Source organism: Lacerta agilis, chromosome 6 (assembly GCF_009819535.1).
Source record: "Lacerta agilis isolate rLacAgi1 chromosome 6, rLacAgi1.pri, whole genome shotgun sequence".
Taxonomy (NCBI): Eukaryota; Metazoa; Chordata; class Lepidosauria; order Squamata; family Lacertidae; genus Lacerta; species Lacerta agilis.
The window spans coordinates 49,153,418-49,171,105 of NC_046317.1; the positions used below are offsets into that span (position 1 = coordinate 49,153,418).

A 17,688-nucleotide genomic window follows, 5' to 3' on the forward strand; every position below is an offset into this window, starting at 1 on the left:
TGAGATAAACCAGTCTTCACTGAGATATACTTTGAGGAATTTCTTGCACTATATACCTTCTTGAAGCATGAGCTGCAGAAATTTCCTGCACCTTTGTCCAGCTTCATGGTAATAATTAGGTCCAGGGAACTCACCTTTGCTACACCCTTGTGCAAATTAATTGAAACAAAGCATGTTTTCTATCTTACTCATAATCCTGTACTCAAAACAAACACAAAAAGTCAGTTGATCATCATGGTGTCGGAAGCCTGCAGCCAATAGAAGGAATGATGCACTCGCCACAATATACTGAGGTTCTATGAAAGAGAGTTATTCCAGAGCTGGAAAAGATATCCCTGATGGTACTGGGATATTGCAGCAGGTCCTAGCCCCCTGTCACACACTGAAAGTGGTGAAGAAATTCATGATAGAGCAGCAAATACAGGTACTTGATGGGCCAGGGAATTCCCTGGATGTAAATCCCATGGAGAATTTGTGGGCTATATGCAAATGTTGCCTCTGTGCTGTAGACTGTACGACTATGCAGAGGCTCATTCAGGCACTGATTCAAGTGTGGCACAGGGATCCAAAAATCAACAGTGACTGCTTGAAACTAGTAGACTCCATGCCAAACCGTGTTCAAATGCTGCTTAAAAATAGTAGAGGTCATATCTGTTACTAATGTAATGTGAGTTTTGTACATGTGAGTTTTGTACAATAAACTACTAAATTCATTGTTTCAATTAATTAGCACAAGGGTGTATTATGTAGCAATTGCCTTTCTCAATTTTTTTATTTTTTTTGCAAAATCATCAGTTGCTCAGAAGAAATGTAGCATCACTCCAGTTCATTGCTAGACATGGACATGATCTCGCACACCTGCTCAAACAACTAACATTAGCCACTGCTGTAATAGGAGCACCAAAGCTTAGACAGATACATTGCAGCCTAGAAAAGAAACCAGGCAATAAGGGTGGGTGGGACAGATTTTCCTACCTGCTTATTAAGTTTCTGCTGCTGAGGGCTCCCAGGTTCCTCACTTGCACTGAGGGAAGATGGAGAGGAAGACAGGGGAAGCAAATATGATGTATTAGACAGACTTACTTTAGGTTACTACCTGAACATATTTATGGAGGAATTCCTAGCCATGTCATGATAAAAGAGCCCTGAAAGTTAAGTCCAGTCATGGACAACTCTGTGGTTGCGATGCTCATCTTGCTTTACTGGCCGAGGGAGCCGACATTTGTCTGCAGACAGTTTTTCCAGGTCATGTGGCCAACATGACTAAGCTGCTTCTGGCAAAATGCCGTTTACCTTCCCGCCGGAGCGGTACCTATTTATCTACTTGAACTTTGATGTGCTAGGTTGGCAGGAGCAGGGGCCGAGCAATGGGAGCTCACCCCATTGCAGGGATTCAAACTGCTGACCTTCTGATCGGCAAGCCCTAGGCTCAGTGGTTTAGACCACAGCGCCACCCACGTCCCATTCCATGTCATGATACCATCCAATAATTAAATGAGTCTGAGCACAGCCATGGTGCCCAGAAACTATGTGCAATCCTTTCTCATGTCAGCAGGTGGCATTATAGCATATCTAGGGTGCTTCCAGAAATTCACAGGTGCTTCCAGAAGGGATTTTGTTGTGGAATCAGTGCTGCTCATGCCCACAAGTTTTTTGTATTTTCCACATGACTGATGTGATGGCTCTCCAACACAGCTCCTCAAAGACATTTTGCAGATCTGAAAAGGAGATAGTTCTAGTTCCTAGACTGTCCCATGTGGGCTTGTAGACACCAGAGCTTCCCGGAGGAGCCATCTCTGTCACTGGACTATGATGGCTAGTGGTCTGACTCCTTGGGATGTCAAGAGAGCCCTGAAGACCACCAGAGAAACCTCATTAACCCAAACAAGTCAATAGCTGGAGCAGAAGGCAGTGGCCCTATAACTAGCCAGAAGGCAGCCCTCAGTGGATGGGGCCTCCTGTTAGTGATGACCTAGCCTCATTATAAAACCAAGATTTGGTAAGGCAACTTGGATCTTTGGCTTCAGCTGCATGAGCACTCTCCATGGTCCTGAACCCACACCTTGGACTCCCTCCAAGGTGCTGGTGCCTTTGAAACCATAATCTTCTGACCTCCCCTTGCTTGAGCCACCACACCTTCTTGGTGGCGGGCATCTCTGTGAATCACAACAAATGCCAGTAACAATAGAGATTTCTAGAATGGGGTCGAAACCCATCACACTAATAATACTTAGCATTTATATCATGCTCTAAAGAGCTTCACATCCATTGACTTGTCCAAATCCTTACATCAGTGCTGTAGGTCTGGGATGGGGAACCTGTGGCACTCTGGATGTTGGTGAACATCCATCTGCACCAGCAAGCATGTGGATGATGGGAGTTGTAGTGGGATTTACTGGTAGTGGACTGGTAAACCTCTGGAGGGTCACAGGTTCCCCATGTTTGCTCTAGGTTGATTAGCAGATAAGATGGTGGCAGGGGGAGGCTCAGGCTGAAAACTTGTGCTTTGCCTGAGTGACCAGATGGGTTCATGGTTGAGATGAGAGATGACTAGTCACCTTTTTAGCTATTTACATACCTGCACTATTAAATAAAAAAGTAATATTTTGTCATTTACCCCAACATTAAATTTAATATAGAATAATCTCAAGACAATTTCTTAGAGCTTTGTGAAGATGTCAGGACAGCATAGAATGTGGTTAATTTTCATTATATTGCACACCACAAATTCAGACACTTTCTGGTGCAGGGGCAGAGGAAGTTTTTGTGTAAAACCCATCCAAAATCATACATTACATTGTTTCATGGCTCAGCTTAGTAAATGTTCTCAGAGTATTGATACGGCCTAAAGGTAGGTTAGATATTTCTCCAAGCAGTAGCCTTGGTATTTAATGGACACGTAACAAAGACAGCTGGGAAGTACCAATGAATGTAATATCGTTCTGAATGGCTCTTTGAGTTATTTGATATTTGATAGATGCATGTAATTCCTAAAAATTAGAGACAAATCTCCAACTGTCCCAAACAACTTATAGGCAGTAGCCTATCTTTTAGTTGGACTTTGGTTGTGGGAGCCTATCTTTAGCTATATTTCTGTACTGTTTTGAACAGTACTTTTAATTGTTTTTATGGGGCATTTGTAAATTCTCATGAGACTCACATGAAAGTAAATTAGAAGAAGAGTTTGGATTTGATATCCCGCTTTATCACTACCCGAAGGAGTCTCAAAGTGGCTAACATTCTCCTTTCCCTTCCTCCCCCACAACAAACACTCTGTGAGGTGAGTGCGGCTGAGAGACTTCAGAGAAGTGTGACTAGCCCAAGGTCACCCAGCAGCTGCATGTGGGGGAGCGGAGACACGAACCCGGTTCCCCAGATAACGAGTCTACCGCTCTTAACCACTACACCATACTGGCTCTCAAATAATAACATTAACTGGATCCAATGAGAGCCAAAGGGGCAGGGCCTTGCAATTAAAAGAACAGAACACTGGGATGAACTTTCATTTTTGTTTTAGTTCTGCTATATTCCCTTAGTACCTATAAATTAAATGGAATTTAAGCTGCAGGAGGGGAACTCTTGGTGATGCATATATATTTCATACCAAACTGTATGATGGAAGAAATACTGATTAAAGTACAAATCAACCCCCTCCCCCAATGAACAGTATTCTAGGATTCAGATTATGCCTCTTTAAAGTACAACATATTCCACAACACAATTTAACGTAAAATTCAATCAAATATAATGTACAATGCTAAATTTTCCTTTACAGCGATCATTGCTTTGTATAACCTAAGATCAAAACAAATGACTAAATTACTTAGATCCACATTTCATTTTTCTTAATTTGCCTAACTCTTCTTCTGCATGGATAATAATATCGCATTTCTTAAATCTCATTACAATTCAAGCCTAAGAGCTAAGAATGTTTTCAAACACAGAGGCTCAAAGCGGTTTTTGTTCATTAGATTTATATTCAGGCCAGAGATTGATGGTACACTTCCATGTGACTACCATAGGACATCTAACCCACTTGGTCCCAATGTGCCAGAAAGCTGATTGTGTTCCCAGTGAAGGTGTCCAGCATACAGAAAATATATGTGTTCTTCCTCCCCTCCAGCAGATTCATCCTTTTTTATTTTATTTTATAAAAATGATCTTCTTTGTCTGCTCTAGAACAGAATATATCACCCCTCACTAAGAGCTTCCCCACCACGCCTACCATGGTGAGGTCAGAAGGAGCTTAGGACATTCACAGGGCGCCTGCTGAGGTTCATGGCCCTGAAAGGGACTCACGGCTGATCCCTGAAACCTCCCAACCCTGCTCTTCCTTCTCCTTCTTGCTGCCCTTGCCTGTTCTCCCACGACCTCTGAGCATGCAAGCAGTGACTGAGCAATATCCTCCACTGGCCTTGCCCTTGCCCTCTGGGGAATTGTGTGGATGGAGCCCAATGGAAGAGGCCAAACAAATGCATGGCAGTGACGGTGCTGAAGAGGAAGAGGAGGTGGTGGTGAGCCCACTTGAGAGCAGGGATGAGTGGGAGCATCTTACTTAAGCCTCTCCCCCCCCCAACAAAAACAAGACCCTGGAGCCTGCACTGAAGGACCTGATAAAATAGGGCCCCTTCTCACTTCCTGCTCAGGTTGCCCCTAGTGACTATCTACCCATGCCTAAGGATGGAGGGTCCTTGTACTTACCCATCTGATGTCCACACCTCACGGAGGATGTCTGACTGGAGGGGCATTGCTAGCAGCCAGCCTCTCTAATTTATTTCAGAGGTCCTTGGTCCAGGAGAGAGCAGGAATGCAGACCTGGGATTCAAAGCCGCTTCTCTTGCAGACCTGTGGAAAGACTGCTCCTTCCTCTTTCCTTCCCCAGTGCTGCCTTGATCAAAGAAATCTGTACAAGAAGCTGCTTGCTGTGAAAATCAAATGGAAGACTTCAATGAAGCCGGCCTGTGGGTGCTCTCCTTTGCCTTTTCCATCGCCCTGTCCTTGCAAGGCAGCTCTAGCACTTCGTTCTGAGTACTGTATCTCCCCCACAGTTTGAAATTAAATCTTTGATTTATATACACTGTGCAGCGGCATATAACTTCAGCATGGGCTTCTTTGGCAACCGAGAGAGAAGTTAGCGATGCCTCCGTGAAGCAGGTGATGAGAGGGAGTTGGGAAGCAAGAGGAGATGATTAACTTTTTTATTTCTTCAAACTAGGTAATAGGATTTCAGGGGCTGACGGACTGCCAGCCAGGCCTCCTGGGAGATCTGTAGAATGGAACATCTGTCACTGTAATTCATTTAAACAGGGCCATGGGAAGATTATTGTAACTATGCAACACTGTGTCTGCCTTGCCAAGGACTGGTGCAAAATGTGTGAAACCATAGATCCAGGATGGAACTTTGCATGCCTGTGTGCCAGAGTCTCCCCCCGAAACCGCCACCCCTCTGTTCACAGCCAAGGACAGCTTTTCAGTTGCATCTCTCCATTGCAAAACTGTATAAACACCATACATTTAAAACCCAAATAATCCTGGGAGCTATAGTTAAGGGTGCTGGGAATTGTAGCTCTGTGAGGGGGTAAACTACAGTTCCCAGGATTCTTGGGGGGGGGTCATGTGCTTTAAATGTATAGTGCATACATAGCCCAGGATGCAAATGGAGGAAGAGTCTCGGGGTGGGGTGGGGTTTGACACTGTAGTTAGAGCCACAATATCTGAAGTCATGAAAATAAAACTAATGGGGGAAATGTCCAAATGAAAGCATATGAAATGTCAGGTAATTCAGTACATAGGACAGTGATTAAGATTCTCTATTACTGGCCAAAACAGATGTAAATGAGAATTTAAAATGCCATAGATTGCTTTATTAGCCAAAGGCCTGGGAGAAGAGGAATGTTTTTGCCTGGCACCTCAAGATATGTAGCAAAGATGCCAGGCAAGCTTCCCCATACCTGCCTAGAACTATTCTTCAGTTGGCATGGTTTAGTCTGTTTCCCATGCTTTTCATAAATCATCTACAGAGCCTCTTATCTATTTATTTAAGATTGAATAAGTCTTGAAACCAAACCTTTCTTCCTGTCTCCACCATTTACCAGGTTAGAGCGTTGGACTAGGGGCTGGGAGACCAGGGTTCAAATCCCCAGTTGGACATGAAGCTTGGGCCTGTCACTGCCTCTCAGTCTAACCCACCTCACAGGGTTGTTGTGGGAATTTAATGAGGAGGGGGAGGACCATGCACACCACCCTGATCTCCTTGGAGAAAAAGGTGGGGTATAAATGCAATAAATACAACACAACACAACACAACACAACACATTGCATTCTAATGGCATGTACAGCCAGTTGTGGAAATGCTGTTCCTCAGCAGCACTGAAGATCCTCATGCGGAAGCAGCCTCTGTTTATATTTGCCTAGCAGAAAACAGACTTATTAGCAATGTGTCCCAACTGAAAAGGAAATCTGCTTGCCAGGCTCTCTTCCCAAGGAAGACTAGAACCTTTTCCTCCATTCTTTTCAAATCTCTCTGTTTTAGACTCTTCAGTGATGGTGAGAGTGTAATTTATTTGATCAAGCATTTCTGCTGAAGTGGCTCCATCTGGAGATTAGGGGAGCTATTCTGAGACCTTCAGCAGAGCTGCGCTCAGCCTCTCCAGTACAAGATTTCAGCCCTGATCGCCTTATGAGAGATGCAGTCTGACCAACAAGGACTATACAGTGGTACCTCTGGTTACGTACTTAATTCATTCCAGAGGTCTGTTCTTAACCTGAGGTGCCACTTTAGCTAATGGGGCCTCCCACTGCTGCCATGCCACCACCGCACGATTTCTGTTCTCATCCTGAAGCAAAGTTCTTAACCTGAGGTACTATTTCTAGGTTAGCAGAGTCTGTAACCTGAAGCGTCTGTAACCTGAAGCATCTGTAACCTGAAGTACCATTGTACAGTGTGCTGCAACTTCCTGACACATTAACTCCATCCTGACCTGCTGTTCTAGAATTGTTGTTGTTCAGTCGTTCAGTCGTGTCCGACTCTTCGTGACCCCATGGACCAGAGCACACCAGGCACGCCTATCCTTCACTGCCTCTCGCAGTTTGGCCAAACTCATGTTAGTAGCTTCGAGAACACTGTCCAACCATCTCATCCTCTGTCGTCCCCTTCTCCTTGTGCCCTCCATCTTTCCCAACATCAGGGTCTTTTCTAGGGATTCTTCTCTTCTCATGAGGTGGCCAAAGTACTGGAGCCTCAACTTCAGGAGGCTCTAGAATAGCTAGGTATTAAACAGACTCTCCACTCAACAAGCTCACCCCAGTTTTGAAGATGATGGATAGAGCCAAAACAAACATTCACAAGTATTAATACTCCCCAAAATTGCCATTTTCTCTCAAATTATAAATGAGAAACACAGAATACCAATTTCATATTTTGCAAATGGAATTTGTACCTTATAGTTCAAATGCATTGGACTTGACATCTTATTTTCATAAGGTTCACTTATGAAATCTCAAAAAACTCAGCTGTCAAATGCTAAATACTGCTGTGTGCTATTTATCAAATGCCACCAGGGTATTTTCCATTCCAGTTCACAGGATTTGGAAAACATTGCCTAACTCTGTGCTATGAAGGCCAGGTCTTCCACACATCAGCTCTCACACAATCCAGATGACAGCATGTCAGGCACGGAGTCAGTGCATCATAAAGCCAGATGACTCAACCAGACAAGAGAAAGTTGCTCCTTACAGTGGAATTCCCTCAACCTCCTGCATCATTGGATAATTTGACTGCAGATGGACGAAGAGCTTTGGTAAAACCCCACCCACCGAGTCTCCCAAAAGGGGTGTGTGTGTAAGAAGCATGAAACTGTTTCAAAGAAAGAAGTCTTTTGTTGGAATTGGAGAACTACAAATGGGCTAAGAAGAGCACCGCCCTGTAAAAGCCCCCTGGCATGAACACATATTGAAATGAATCAGAGCAATGGAAAACCCCGTAGTTCACCAACATTTTAAGGTGAGAAAGTTTATGAAAAAAATGTATTTGTATTTCCTATCAGTGGGATAGAAATCACAGTGCTTGTTACTGAAAACAAACGGTTTCAAACTCTATCATTCTAGGATAGATACATACCAGAGAGTTAAACTAGTTTCAGAGTCACTTCTTCTCCCAAGGCAAGTCCATGATGGAGCTCTGTGAGGGAATGTGGTGTGTGTGTGTGTGTGATAGCCTTCCCTCCCAGCCGTACCCCCAAACTACAATTCCCAGGATTCTTTGGGGCAGGGATGTGGAACTTGTGGCCTTCCAGATGTTGCGGAACTGCAGCTCTCATAATCCTCGACTTGGGCCATGATGGCTGGGGCTGTTGGGAGTTGGTGTCTAGTCATATGCAGAGTGCTACTCCACTCCCAAGCTTTAGATTTAGAAGAAATCTGGGCACAGAACTGGCAGGCGGAGATTGGTGCAGCAGTGCCCCATTTGCACTAACCATTTATCACAACTGTGATTCACAGCCTTGTTCTCACCACCTCCCTCTGGATCTTGGTGAAGATGCTGAGATATAGTTACGTGCATCTTCCAACTTCTCTCCTTCCATGGAATTAATTTACAGCAGCCAGCTTTTGGTCTTTTTTTCACAAATGTTGTTTAGTTGTGTCCGACTCTTCATGACCCCATGGACCAGAGCACGCCAGGCACTCCTGTCTTCCACTGCCTCTTGCAGTTTGGTCAGACTCATGCCAGTCGTTTTGAGAACACTGTCCAACCATCTCGTCCTCTGTCGTCCCCTTCTCCTTGTGCCCTCAATCTTTCCCAACACCAGGGAGTCTTCTCTTCTCATGAGGTCTTTTCCAGGGAGTCTTCTCTTCTCATGAGGTGGCCAAAGTATTGGAGCCTCAGCCAGGGGCGTTCTTAGCCCCTTGGCTGCCGGGTCGGAGAAGCCAAGAGGCACCCCTGGGGGCGGGGCATCGCGGTGCATGCGTCATGATGTCATGACGCATGCGACGCCCTGCCCCCGGGGGTGCCGGGCGGCGGCACCCCTTCGTGCTGCGGCTGCTCGTGCCTGCGTGAGCAGCCGCTGCATGAAGGGGTGCTGGGCGGCAGATTCGGGAGTCTTTGCGGGCTGCAAAGACTTCCAAATCCGCCGCCCGGACTCCCTTGGCGGAGCGCAAGTCGGGGCAGGGAGAGGGACGGGCCAGCGAGGAGGGATGTCCCTCCTCGCTGGCCCACCCCTCTCCATGCCCCGGCTCCGCAAGCCAGCCAGCAGCGGAGCTCGGCAAAGAGGCAAGGAGCGGGCCAGCGAGGAGGGGGTGGCACCCCACCTCGCTGGCCCGCCCCTTGCCTCCATGCCAAGCTGCGCCGCTGGAAGGGCGGGATATTTTCGGCGCTGCTGGGGCGGAGCCGCAGGGGTGGCCAGCAAGGGGGGGGGGTGACACCCTTCCTCGCTGGCCGGCCCTGCGGCTCCACCACGGCAGTGCTGAAAATAGCCTAAAAAGAATTTTAAAAAAAGTTTAAAAAGTTTTTTAAAAGCCCAGTGGGCAGGACCACCCCCTGGTGTGTCACCCCCAGCAGGAGTGCTGCCCAGCCCCCCCCTCCGCCCCCACCCCCTCCGCCCCGGGCCTCAGCTTCAGGATCTGTCCTTCCAGTGAGCACTCAGTGCTGATTTTCTTCAGAATGGATAGGTTTGATCTTCTTGCAGTCCATGGGACTTTCAAGAGTCTCCTCCAGCACCATAATTCAAAAGCATCAATTCTTTGGCAATCAGCCTTCTTTATGGTCCAGCTCTCACTTCCATACATCACTATTGGGAAAACCATAGCTTTAACTATACGGACCTTTGTCGGCAAGGTGGTCTCTCTGCTTTTTAAGATGCTGTCTAGTTTTGTAATTGCTTTTCTCCCAAGAAGCAGGTGTCTTCTAATTCCGTGACTGCTGTCACCATCTGCAGTGATCATGGAACCCAAGAAAGCAAAATCTCTCACTGCCTCCATTTCTTCCCCTTCTATTTGCCAGGAGGTGATGGGACCAGTGGCCATAATCTTAGTTTTTTGGCTTCATACCCTATTTTGCGCTCTCCTCTTTCACCCTCATTAAAAGGAATTCTTTAATTCCTCCTCACTTTCTGCCATCAAGGTTGTGTCATCAGCATATCTGAGGTTGTTGATATTTCTTACGGCAATCTTAATTCCGTCTTGGGATTCATCCAGTCCAACCTTTCGCATATTTGAATCCTGCATATAAGTTAAATAAGCAAGGAGACAATACACAGCCTTGTCGTACTCCTTTCCCAATTTTGAACCAATCAGTTATTCCATATCCAGTTCTAACTGTAGCTTCTTGTCCTACATAGAGATTTCTTTTCACAAATAGTTGCATCTTTACCCCACTAGGTGGCAGTTTTCTACCATGAACTTCAGCTGCCTACAAGGAATTTGGTGGTGTGTGGGCAGAGGTGAGGGGGGAAAGCTGAAGAACCAAAGTCCCTTCTGTATAATGGCAGAGCAGTCGTTCTCTGTCCTTCCAGCTTAGAACATTGTTATACTTACAATTTCATTCTGAACTGTGCCCATGTGCTGCCTTAATGTTTTGGGTGGACACTTCCTTCACACAACACCTACTTGAGCACTGGGAAGCTCCACTGGCAATACAGCCAGGTCTGGTTCCCTTTGGTTTCCGCATGTATCTTTAGTGACTCCAGATCACAAGGACCTCAAGGACTGCCTCTCCCCACATGAACCAACCTGGGGCCTGTGATCATCATGTGAGACCCTTCTTTGTGTACCTCCTCCATGAGACGTCTGGAGGGCGGCAGCACAAGAACAAGCCTTTTTTGCATTGGCTCCCTGCTTGTGGAATAATCTCCCAAGGTAGGCTCACATGACACCTTTGTTACCTATCTTCAGGTGTCAGGCACCCTTCTCCCAGGCCTTTGGCTACTTAAATAATCTATGGCCTTTAAAACTGGGGGGGGGGGATGTTTACGATTTTTCTTTGTTATCACGCTATATATTTTTGTGTTTTTATATTGCAAACCACTCTGTGGTCTTTGGATGAAGGCTGGTATAGAAATTTAACTATCTTCAGACCACACCATGGGACCTTAGACTAGGTATACGGAAATTCTGACTTTCCAGATGTTGTTGAACCACAACTTCCACCAGTCCCAGCAGGCATGGTCAATGGCCAGGGATGGAAATTGTAGCTCAGCAACACCCCGAAGGGTCAAAGGTTCCGCATACCTACATCAGACCAATGTGTCTATTAGCAGAAGCAATGCCTTAGGCATGCAGCTAGAGAATGTGATTCATTCCCACACTGTTGAGTAACTATAGCTGCATAGATTAGCAAAACAATTCCTCTCCTGCCACACCATGACTTGACTATTCCATATACACCCCACCCCCTTAATCTTTAGAGGCTGAGTCCTTGGTTTGGTGGACCATTTAAGCAAGGGACCACTCTTTGCACTGCAGTGTACAGACTCTTGCATATCAGATTCCTGCTTTTGATGTTGAGAAAATATCCCCCAAATCCTGTTTTATGGGGGCTGGATATAATGCAGGGGAAGATGTCTAACAGGATTGTGCAAAGGTAGAAGGTGACATTGGGGTTGTGCTTTCCAAGGCAACAGGAACCACATCATGAATTTGCAGTATCCATTTACTGTACTTTGTTTTCAGTTCTGAGCACATTTGAATGGCAGTTGCTTTTTTTTTTTTTTTAAGGGAATCTACCGGTAATAAAAGATCTGTCTTGACTGGCACAGCAACAGTTTTTCTCTATCTAGCTAATGGGCTGTGAATGTCTTAATGATGTATTCTCTGTCAGTCTGTCTCTCATACACAAACATCTACCTCTCATTTGTATTGTAATGCAGGACTGAAACCAGATCCATTTCTAAATACTGCAGGCAATGTTGGTTTTACAATAAATCTCAATGTAATGCCATGGAAACCCACTTCAAGTGCAAGATGATTCTATGGGCCAGTGCTGCTCTTCCATCACCTTGGGCATGAGAGTACAACCCAAAGGGAATTGGGTGGCCAATAGGCTGGATCATATTTGATCACTGTGCACTTGACAACGGACATAATTGAAAAGCATCACTATATAAAACTTCTGCCTGTGGCATATGATCTGTGATTGCCTATTTACACAATGGACAGAGTTTGGCAACTTGATGGGCTCCAGACTCTTACTATAACCCCAACTCTGCAGCCAGAATCTCCATTCTTCTTGAAATAATCATCTCTACAGTGACATTTACACTGATAATGATATTATTACCTGTGTCCAGTGAGTCCTCACATTCTTATTCCTGTGTGTCGTAGCAATTTATTCCATCCACTTCTCCCCCCACACTTTTTTTGTTACATCGGCTGTTGTAAATAATAATTTATCACAGTGGGACTTCCAAACATTCATAGGATCCTGCTGTACATTGGTCATGCAGTACTCTCCACTCTACGGCACAGAATGTAGTAGTAGTAATACTATATTATTTATACCCCGCCCATCTGGCTCGGTTTCCCCAGCCATTCTGGGCAGCTTCCAGCAGAATATTAAAATACAATGATTTATCCAGTATTAAAAGCTTCCTAAACAGGGCTGCCTTCAGATGTCTTCTAAAAGTCGGATAGTTGTTTATTTCTTTGACATCTGGTGGGAGGGCATTCCACAGGACGGGCGCCACTACTGAGAAGGCCCTCTGCCTGGTTCCCTGTAACTTCGCTTCTCACAGTGAGGGAACCGCCAGAAGGCCCTCGGTGCTGGACCTCAGTGTCTGGGCAGAAGAATGGGGGTGGAGACGCTCCTTCAGGTATACTGGGCTGAGGCCGTTTAGGGCTTTAAAGGTCAGCACCAAAACTTTGGATTGTGCCCAGAAACTTACTGGGGGCTAATGTAGGTCTATCAGGACCGGTGTTATGTGGTCTTGGCAGCCACTCCCAGTCACCAGTCTAGCTGCCACATTCTGGATTAGTTGTAGTTTCCGGGTCACCTTCAAAGGTGGCCCCACGTAGAGCCCATTGCAGTAGTCCAAGTGGGAGATAACCAGAGCATGCACCACTCTGGCAAGACAGTCTGCAGGCAGGTAGGGTCTCAGCCTGTGTACCAGGTGGAGCTGGTAGACACAGAATTGACCTGGACACAGAATTGCCCTGCGCCTCCATGGACAGCTGTGAGTCCAAAATGACTCCCAGGCTGTGCACCTGGTCTTCAGGGGCACAGTTGCCCCATTCAGGACCAGGAAGTCCCCCATACCCGCCCGCCATCTGTCTTGTCAGGATTCAACCTAAATCTGTTAGCCACCATCCATCCTCCAACCGCCTCCAGACACTCATGTGTATGCAGAATGAAGTTACTTCAAGTCAGTAGCTTCTTGTTATAAGTGTAGAAAAGAAATATGGAAAACAGCAAACCACAATATGGTGGAAAAAGGTCAGATTTTATTTTTATTTCATGTTTTTGACACAAGTAGGGGTAAAACAGTTTCCCCAACACTGATAAGTGCTTTAAGTTTCTGTAAGAGGTGTTCTGAGAAGGTCCCACTCTCCAAGGATATAAAGACCATTAGGACACCCTTGGGACAAACCACCTGTGCCCCACCCATCAGTGTGCTATCTTAAGCAGTATGTAATTGCCTCTCTACTCTATTTAATAAAAATTGTTCTCATTCATTACCTTCCACTCAGCAGAGTCGTGCCACATTAGAAACTGTATTACATTGCTGTGCTATGTTTTAGTGAGAGACATACGGTAGTTCTGCCACACCACCCTTTGCCACTTAAAATTGCACTGGAGGCATTTTCTTCTAATAACTAGACCCTGGTACTGGAAAGAAAACAAAACAGGCAATGCCAACAGTGAGATTCGGAACAGCTTCTGCTGTACGTGTACATCGGAACACAATTATTTTGCGTGGTGCCCAATTGGCGGAGAAAGCTTGTTTATGACATTTTTTTTTTTTTTTTACTTTGCAGAAAAGAAAGGTGGGTGAAAGCCGGAAACAGGTGGTTTTTTCTTTTTTTACTGAATGACTTCTAGTTTCTAGCTATTATGTGCGCATTACAGAGGGATATGCAATATTACTGGACTCCAAGTATATATAAGAAATAAGAGGGTGAAGTCTTGATCATCAGTTTTGACCCTCTCATTCTTCTTCAGGTGCACTATGCACTTTTTGTTTTTAGAGTGGCACATATGCCTTTAGTCATTCTTCCTCAACTTATTAAAAATGTAAACATGCAAGAAAGATGCAAAACTGCTGTGAGGATTGATGTGCACATATGTGCAATGATCAGGCCACCGGCACTTGCCAATCTGGCACAACGCAGCTGGCTTTTCTTTGCTTCAAAACTAACACTGCAGTTTTATGGAACTGGTTTTTAAACATTTTCCCAAAAGAGGAAAATAGATCTTTAAATTGAATATGCCCTCTCCACTCTAAAAATGTTATATGCCTTCACCCTCAAAATGCATGAAAACTGAACCCTTCCACAGATTTAACGCTGCAGCTGTGCTCCTTTGTTCCAGTTACTGAAAAAGAGGAAATAGATATCACTTGTGGCTATAGACTTATTTTGCCTCCAGCAGCATGGAAGAGAGAGGATTCAGATGTCTGCCTGAGTAGCAATACCTCAAATCCAATTGGTGAGAAATAAATGGACTCTGAAAAACCTGTAGCTTCAGGAAAGGTCTGAATGAAGAGAGAAAAGACAGTGAATGAAATTCACCTTAAGGCCATGGTGTCTGGGCTTCTGTTGCATTTGCAACAGGCTTTGAGGACACTTCAGAATAAGGTATCATTCCTTTCCTCTGTTCCTCTAAAGTGCTGAAGCTGGTCTGAAAGCAACTTGTAAAATGCTATTTAGTAGACCTGCCCTTGTATCAAAAGAGCAATGCATTTATTCTCCTGAAGAAGGGAGGTACAGAGTCTCTGGCCTGGAGAGGTAGGTGGCTTGCTCTGCATTTTTTTCTGTAAATGGTAATTGAAATTCTCAGTCGCCTCTGTCTTTCAAGGCCACTTCATGTTATTTTCCCCCTTGATGGGGACATAAGCATTCAGGTTAGAAAAGCTGCATTAAAAAGTAGCATGTGCTATTTCACTGTGGGGGGTGAAAACCAATGTGGCCTAGTAAAGAGAGGATGGACTAGGGTTGTGAGACATGCCCAAATTTAAAGTGCGGCAAATTATTAGTAGTACAAATACAACACATCAGAACACTATCGCATGCGCAGACAACCTGGCTTCCCAACACATATGCCCACTGCACTCATGCAACCACCTGTGTATTTTTTACACCTGTCCTGTAGTTTGATATTTACCTGTTCACAAGGGGCAACTAACCATTTCCCCTGGGCAAGTACTATGGCAGCTAGCTGCTCCTGCCAATAGCTTCCATAGTTCTGTGCTGTCCCTTTGGGCACCAAGCATACAGCTTTATTTCCTGGTATTAAAGTTCATAGTACATTAGGGAGAAACAGCACACAAGGCCTGTAGGCTATGTATCACAGCTCTTTGCATACCAGAGACCCAAGCTGTAAGGGTTGTATGGGAGTACTTTCAACTCTCTATTAAACTGTATCTCCCCCCCCCCAAAAAAACCCTTCATTTCCTATAGTTTGTTCTGTGCATTATGTTACTAAAACACCAGTTGCATGTGAGCTGGGAGGGGATGGACACCTTCCCCCTTAGTAATTTAGATGGCTGCTTTATACAGTTTCCCCAACACTTGCATTAACCTTGTATTATATATATGAATGAATGAATGAATGAATGAATGAATGAAGTGGTCTAACATGCCACCTACCATTAAGCAAAGTGCAGTGGCTGCCTCAGGCAGAAGTTTCTGGGTGTTGCAAAAGTTGCCATTTTATTCCAGCAGATAAACATTTGTGGGATTTTCTGCCTCAAATGCCAAAATAACTTGCCTGCACCTCGACTTTTTGGTGGTGTGGGTACTTGATGTTCCAACTCAGGCAAAAAGGTGGGCCAGCCCTGCTCACAAGTATGGGTTCTGAATCCTTAAATAATTTTCAGAGTATACAACATCGTTTCTCTGAGTGTTGCTCCTCTCTGAGCACAATTCTTTGCTGCACACATGCTTGGAGTGGGCTTTCTGATTCTCCTCAACAGAGTGAAAAAGAGAAGCTCTATCTGTACAACACAACACATAGAATCCTGGGCAGGAAGCACATTTTTATATATGCAAAGCAAAGCTTAGTAGAGACCTCAATTCACAAGGACATGAAAATTGCCTTAAAGGATTAAATAAAAGTTCATTTATTTCTATTCCCCATAGTGACCAGGAGATACTGCTGGAAGGGTCACAGGCACGGCATCACCCCGATGACTCTGTTGTTTTTCTCCAACGTCTGTTAATTTAGAGGCACCTTATCTATGACCATGGAAATTTCCAGCTAGTTATCCAGCGTTTCCGTGCGCTGCTCTGGTTCGCCAGAAGCGGCTTGTCATGCTGGCCACATGACGCGGAAGCTGTACGCCGGCTCCCTCGGCCAGTAACGCGAAATGAGTGCCACAACCCCAGAGTCAGACACGACTGGACCTAATGGTTAGGGGTCCCTTTACCTTTTTATTCTAGCTAATAGCCATTCACACCATCTGTGCATCCATCTAACCCACCCTTTTAAACCTTCTACGTAACTTGGCTCTCCCTATTCCAAAGTTTTCATGATATGTAGTGGTCCAGAAAGTTAAGAGGGGGTCAGAAATCCCTTGCATACTATCCTTGTAACATGAGACCTCTGGTAAAATAGTTGGCTACATCGCTTCATTTTTCCAGCTACCAATAATACATTAATACAGCTGTGCCTTGTCATCTTCTTCTTTTTGTTTTATTTGAAGAAAAGTTTTCAAACTGTTAAGGTGCAAGACACATTTAACCCACTGGGATGATTGGCAACCTACTTGTTCTTTCAGGTTCTGATTTCTTAACTAGGCACTGCAAAGTCATTCTAGCCAGAAAAGAAATTCCACGCAGAATGCAGAAACTTTGCTGACTTGGAGGAATTGTGTTGCATCCAAAATTTTACACCACCAGAAAACAAATAGCAACACAGTTATGGGTCCACAAATGCACTTGCCTGCGGCAAAGGGAGGAATTAAATGCAATGCTAAGCAGATCATTCCAAGCATGAACAATTTGCCCCCTTCTCTCCATACACTGTTCTGAGGGTTCTCCTGACCTGCCACTAAAGCCAATTTGGGGAGGCACAGGGGAGGAGAGTGGGAAAGGCCTGCTACACAAAGATGGGCTTCTGCTGGCAGATCTCATTGGTTGAATCCTACCCATAACTTTTAACATTAGCAGTTGCAGACACCAAGGGACAGAGTGCTAGGTGTTTATCTCTGAAGTCACACTAGAGTTCAGAGGTGCTCAGAAACAGTTTTTACTCCTTCTGAGTGCCTCAGAAAAACAAGTCCATCATTATTGCAGGCACAAGCCTGTCCCCTTCTCACAAGTGGGCAACAGGCAGGCTCCGTTGTAACCACACATTTTGGTCAGGTACCAAAATTTATGTATCCCTGGGTGTGAGCATCATGGCAGCGAAACAAAATAGCAAGAGGGGGTAGTGAGTCAAGCTCTAAAATTGTTACTAATTCTGGCTGTTGAATTAAGACTTTGAGGAAACCGGTGAAATTTACAAAATGTCTAGGTTTTCATGGTGCCAGGACAAATGAC

At 45.1% G+C, this 17,688-nt stretch overlaps 1 protein-coding gene across 1 annotated transcript in view; it reads right to left on the bottom strand.

The window, feature by feature from the left end:
- Positions 1–5,354, bottom strand: part of TULP1 (TUB like protein 1) — a 30,128-nt gene extending 24,774 nt beyond the window's left edge. Inside the window, exons 1-2 of the mRNA XM_033152534.1 lie at positions 4,702–5,354; positions 976–1,024 (exon numbers count right to left, since the gene is read on the bottom strand). Coding sequence (XP_033008425.1) covers positions 976–1,024; positions 4,702–4,748 — 96 coding nt within the window. The 5' untranslated portion in view covers positions 4,749–5,354. The remainder of the gene's footprint in view (positions 1–975; positions 1,025–4,701) is intronic.
- Positions 5,355–17,688: the final 12,334 nt, after the last annotated feature.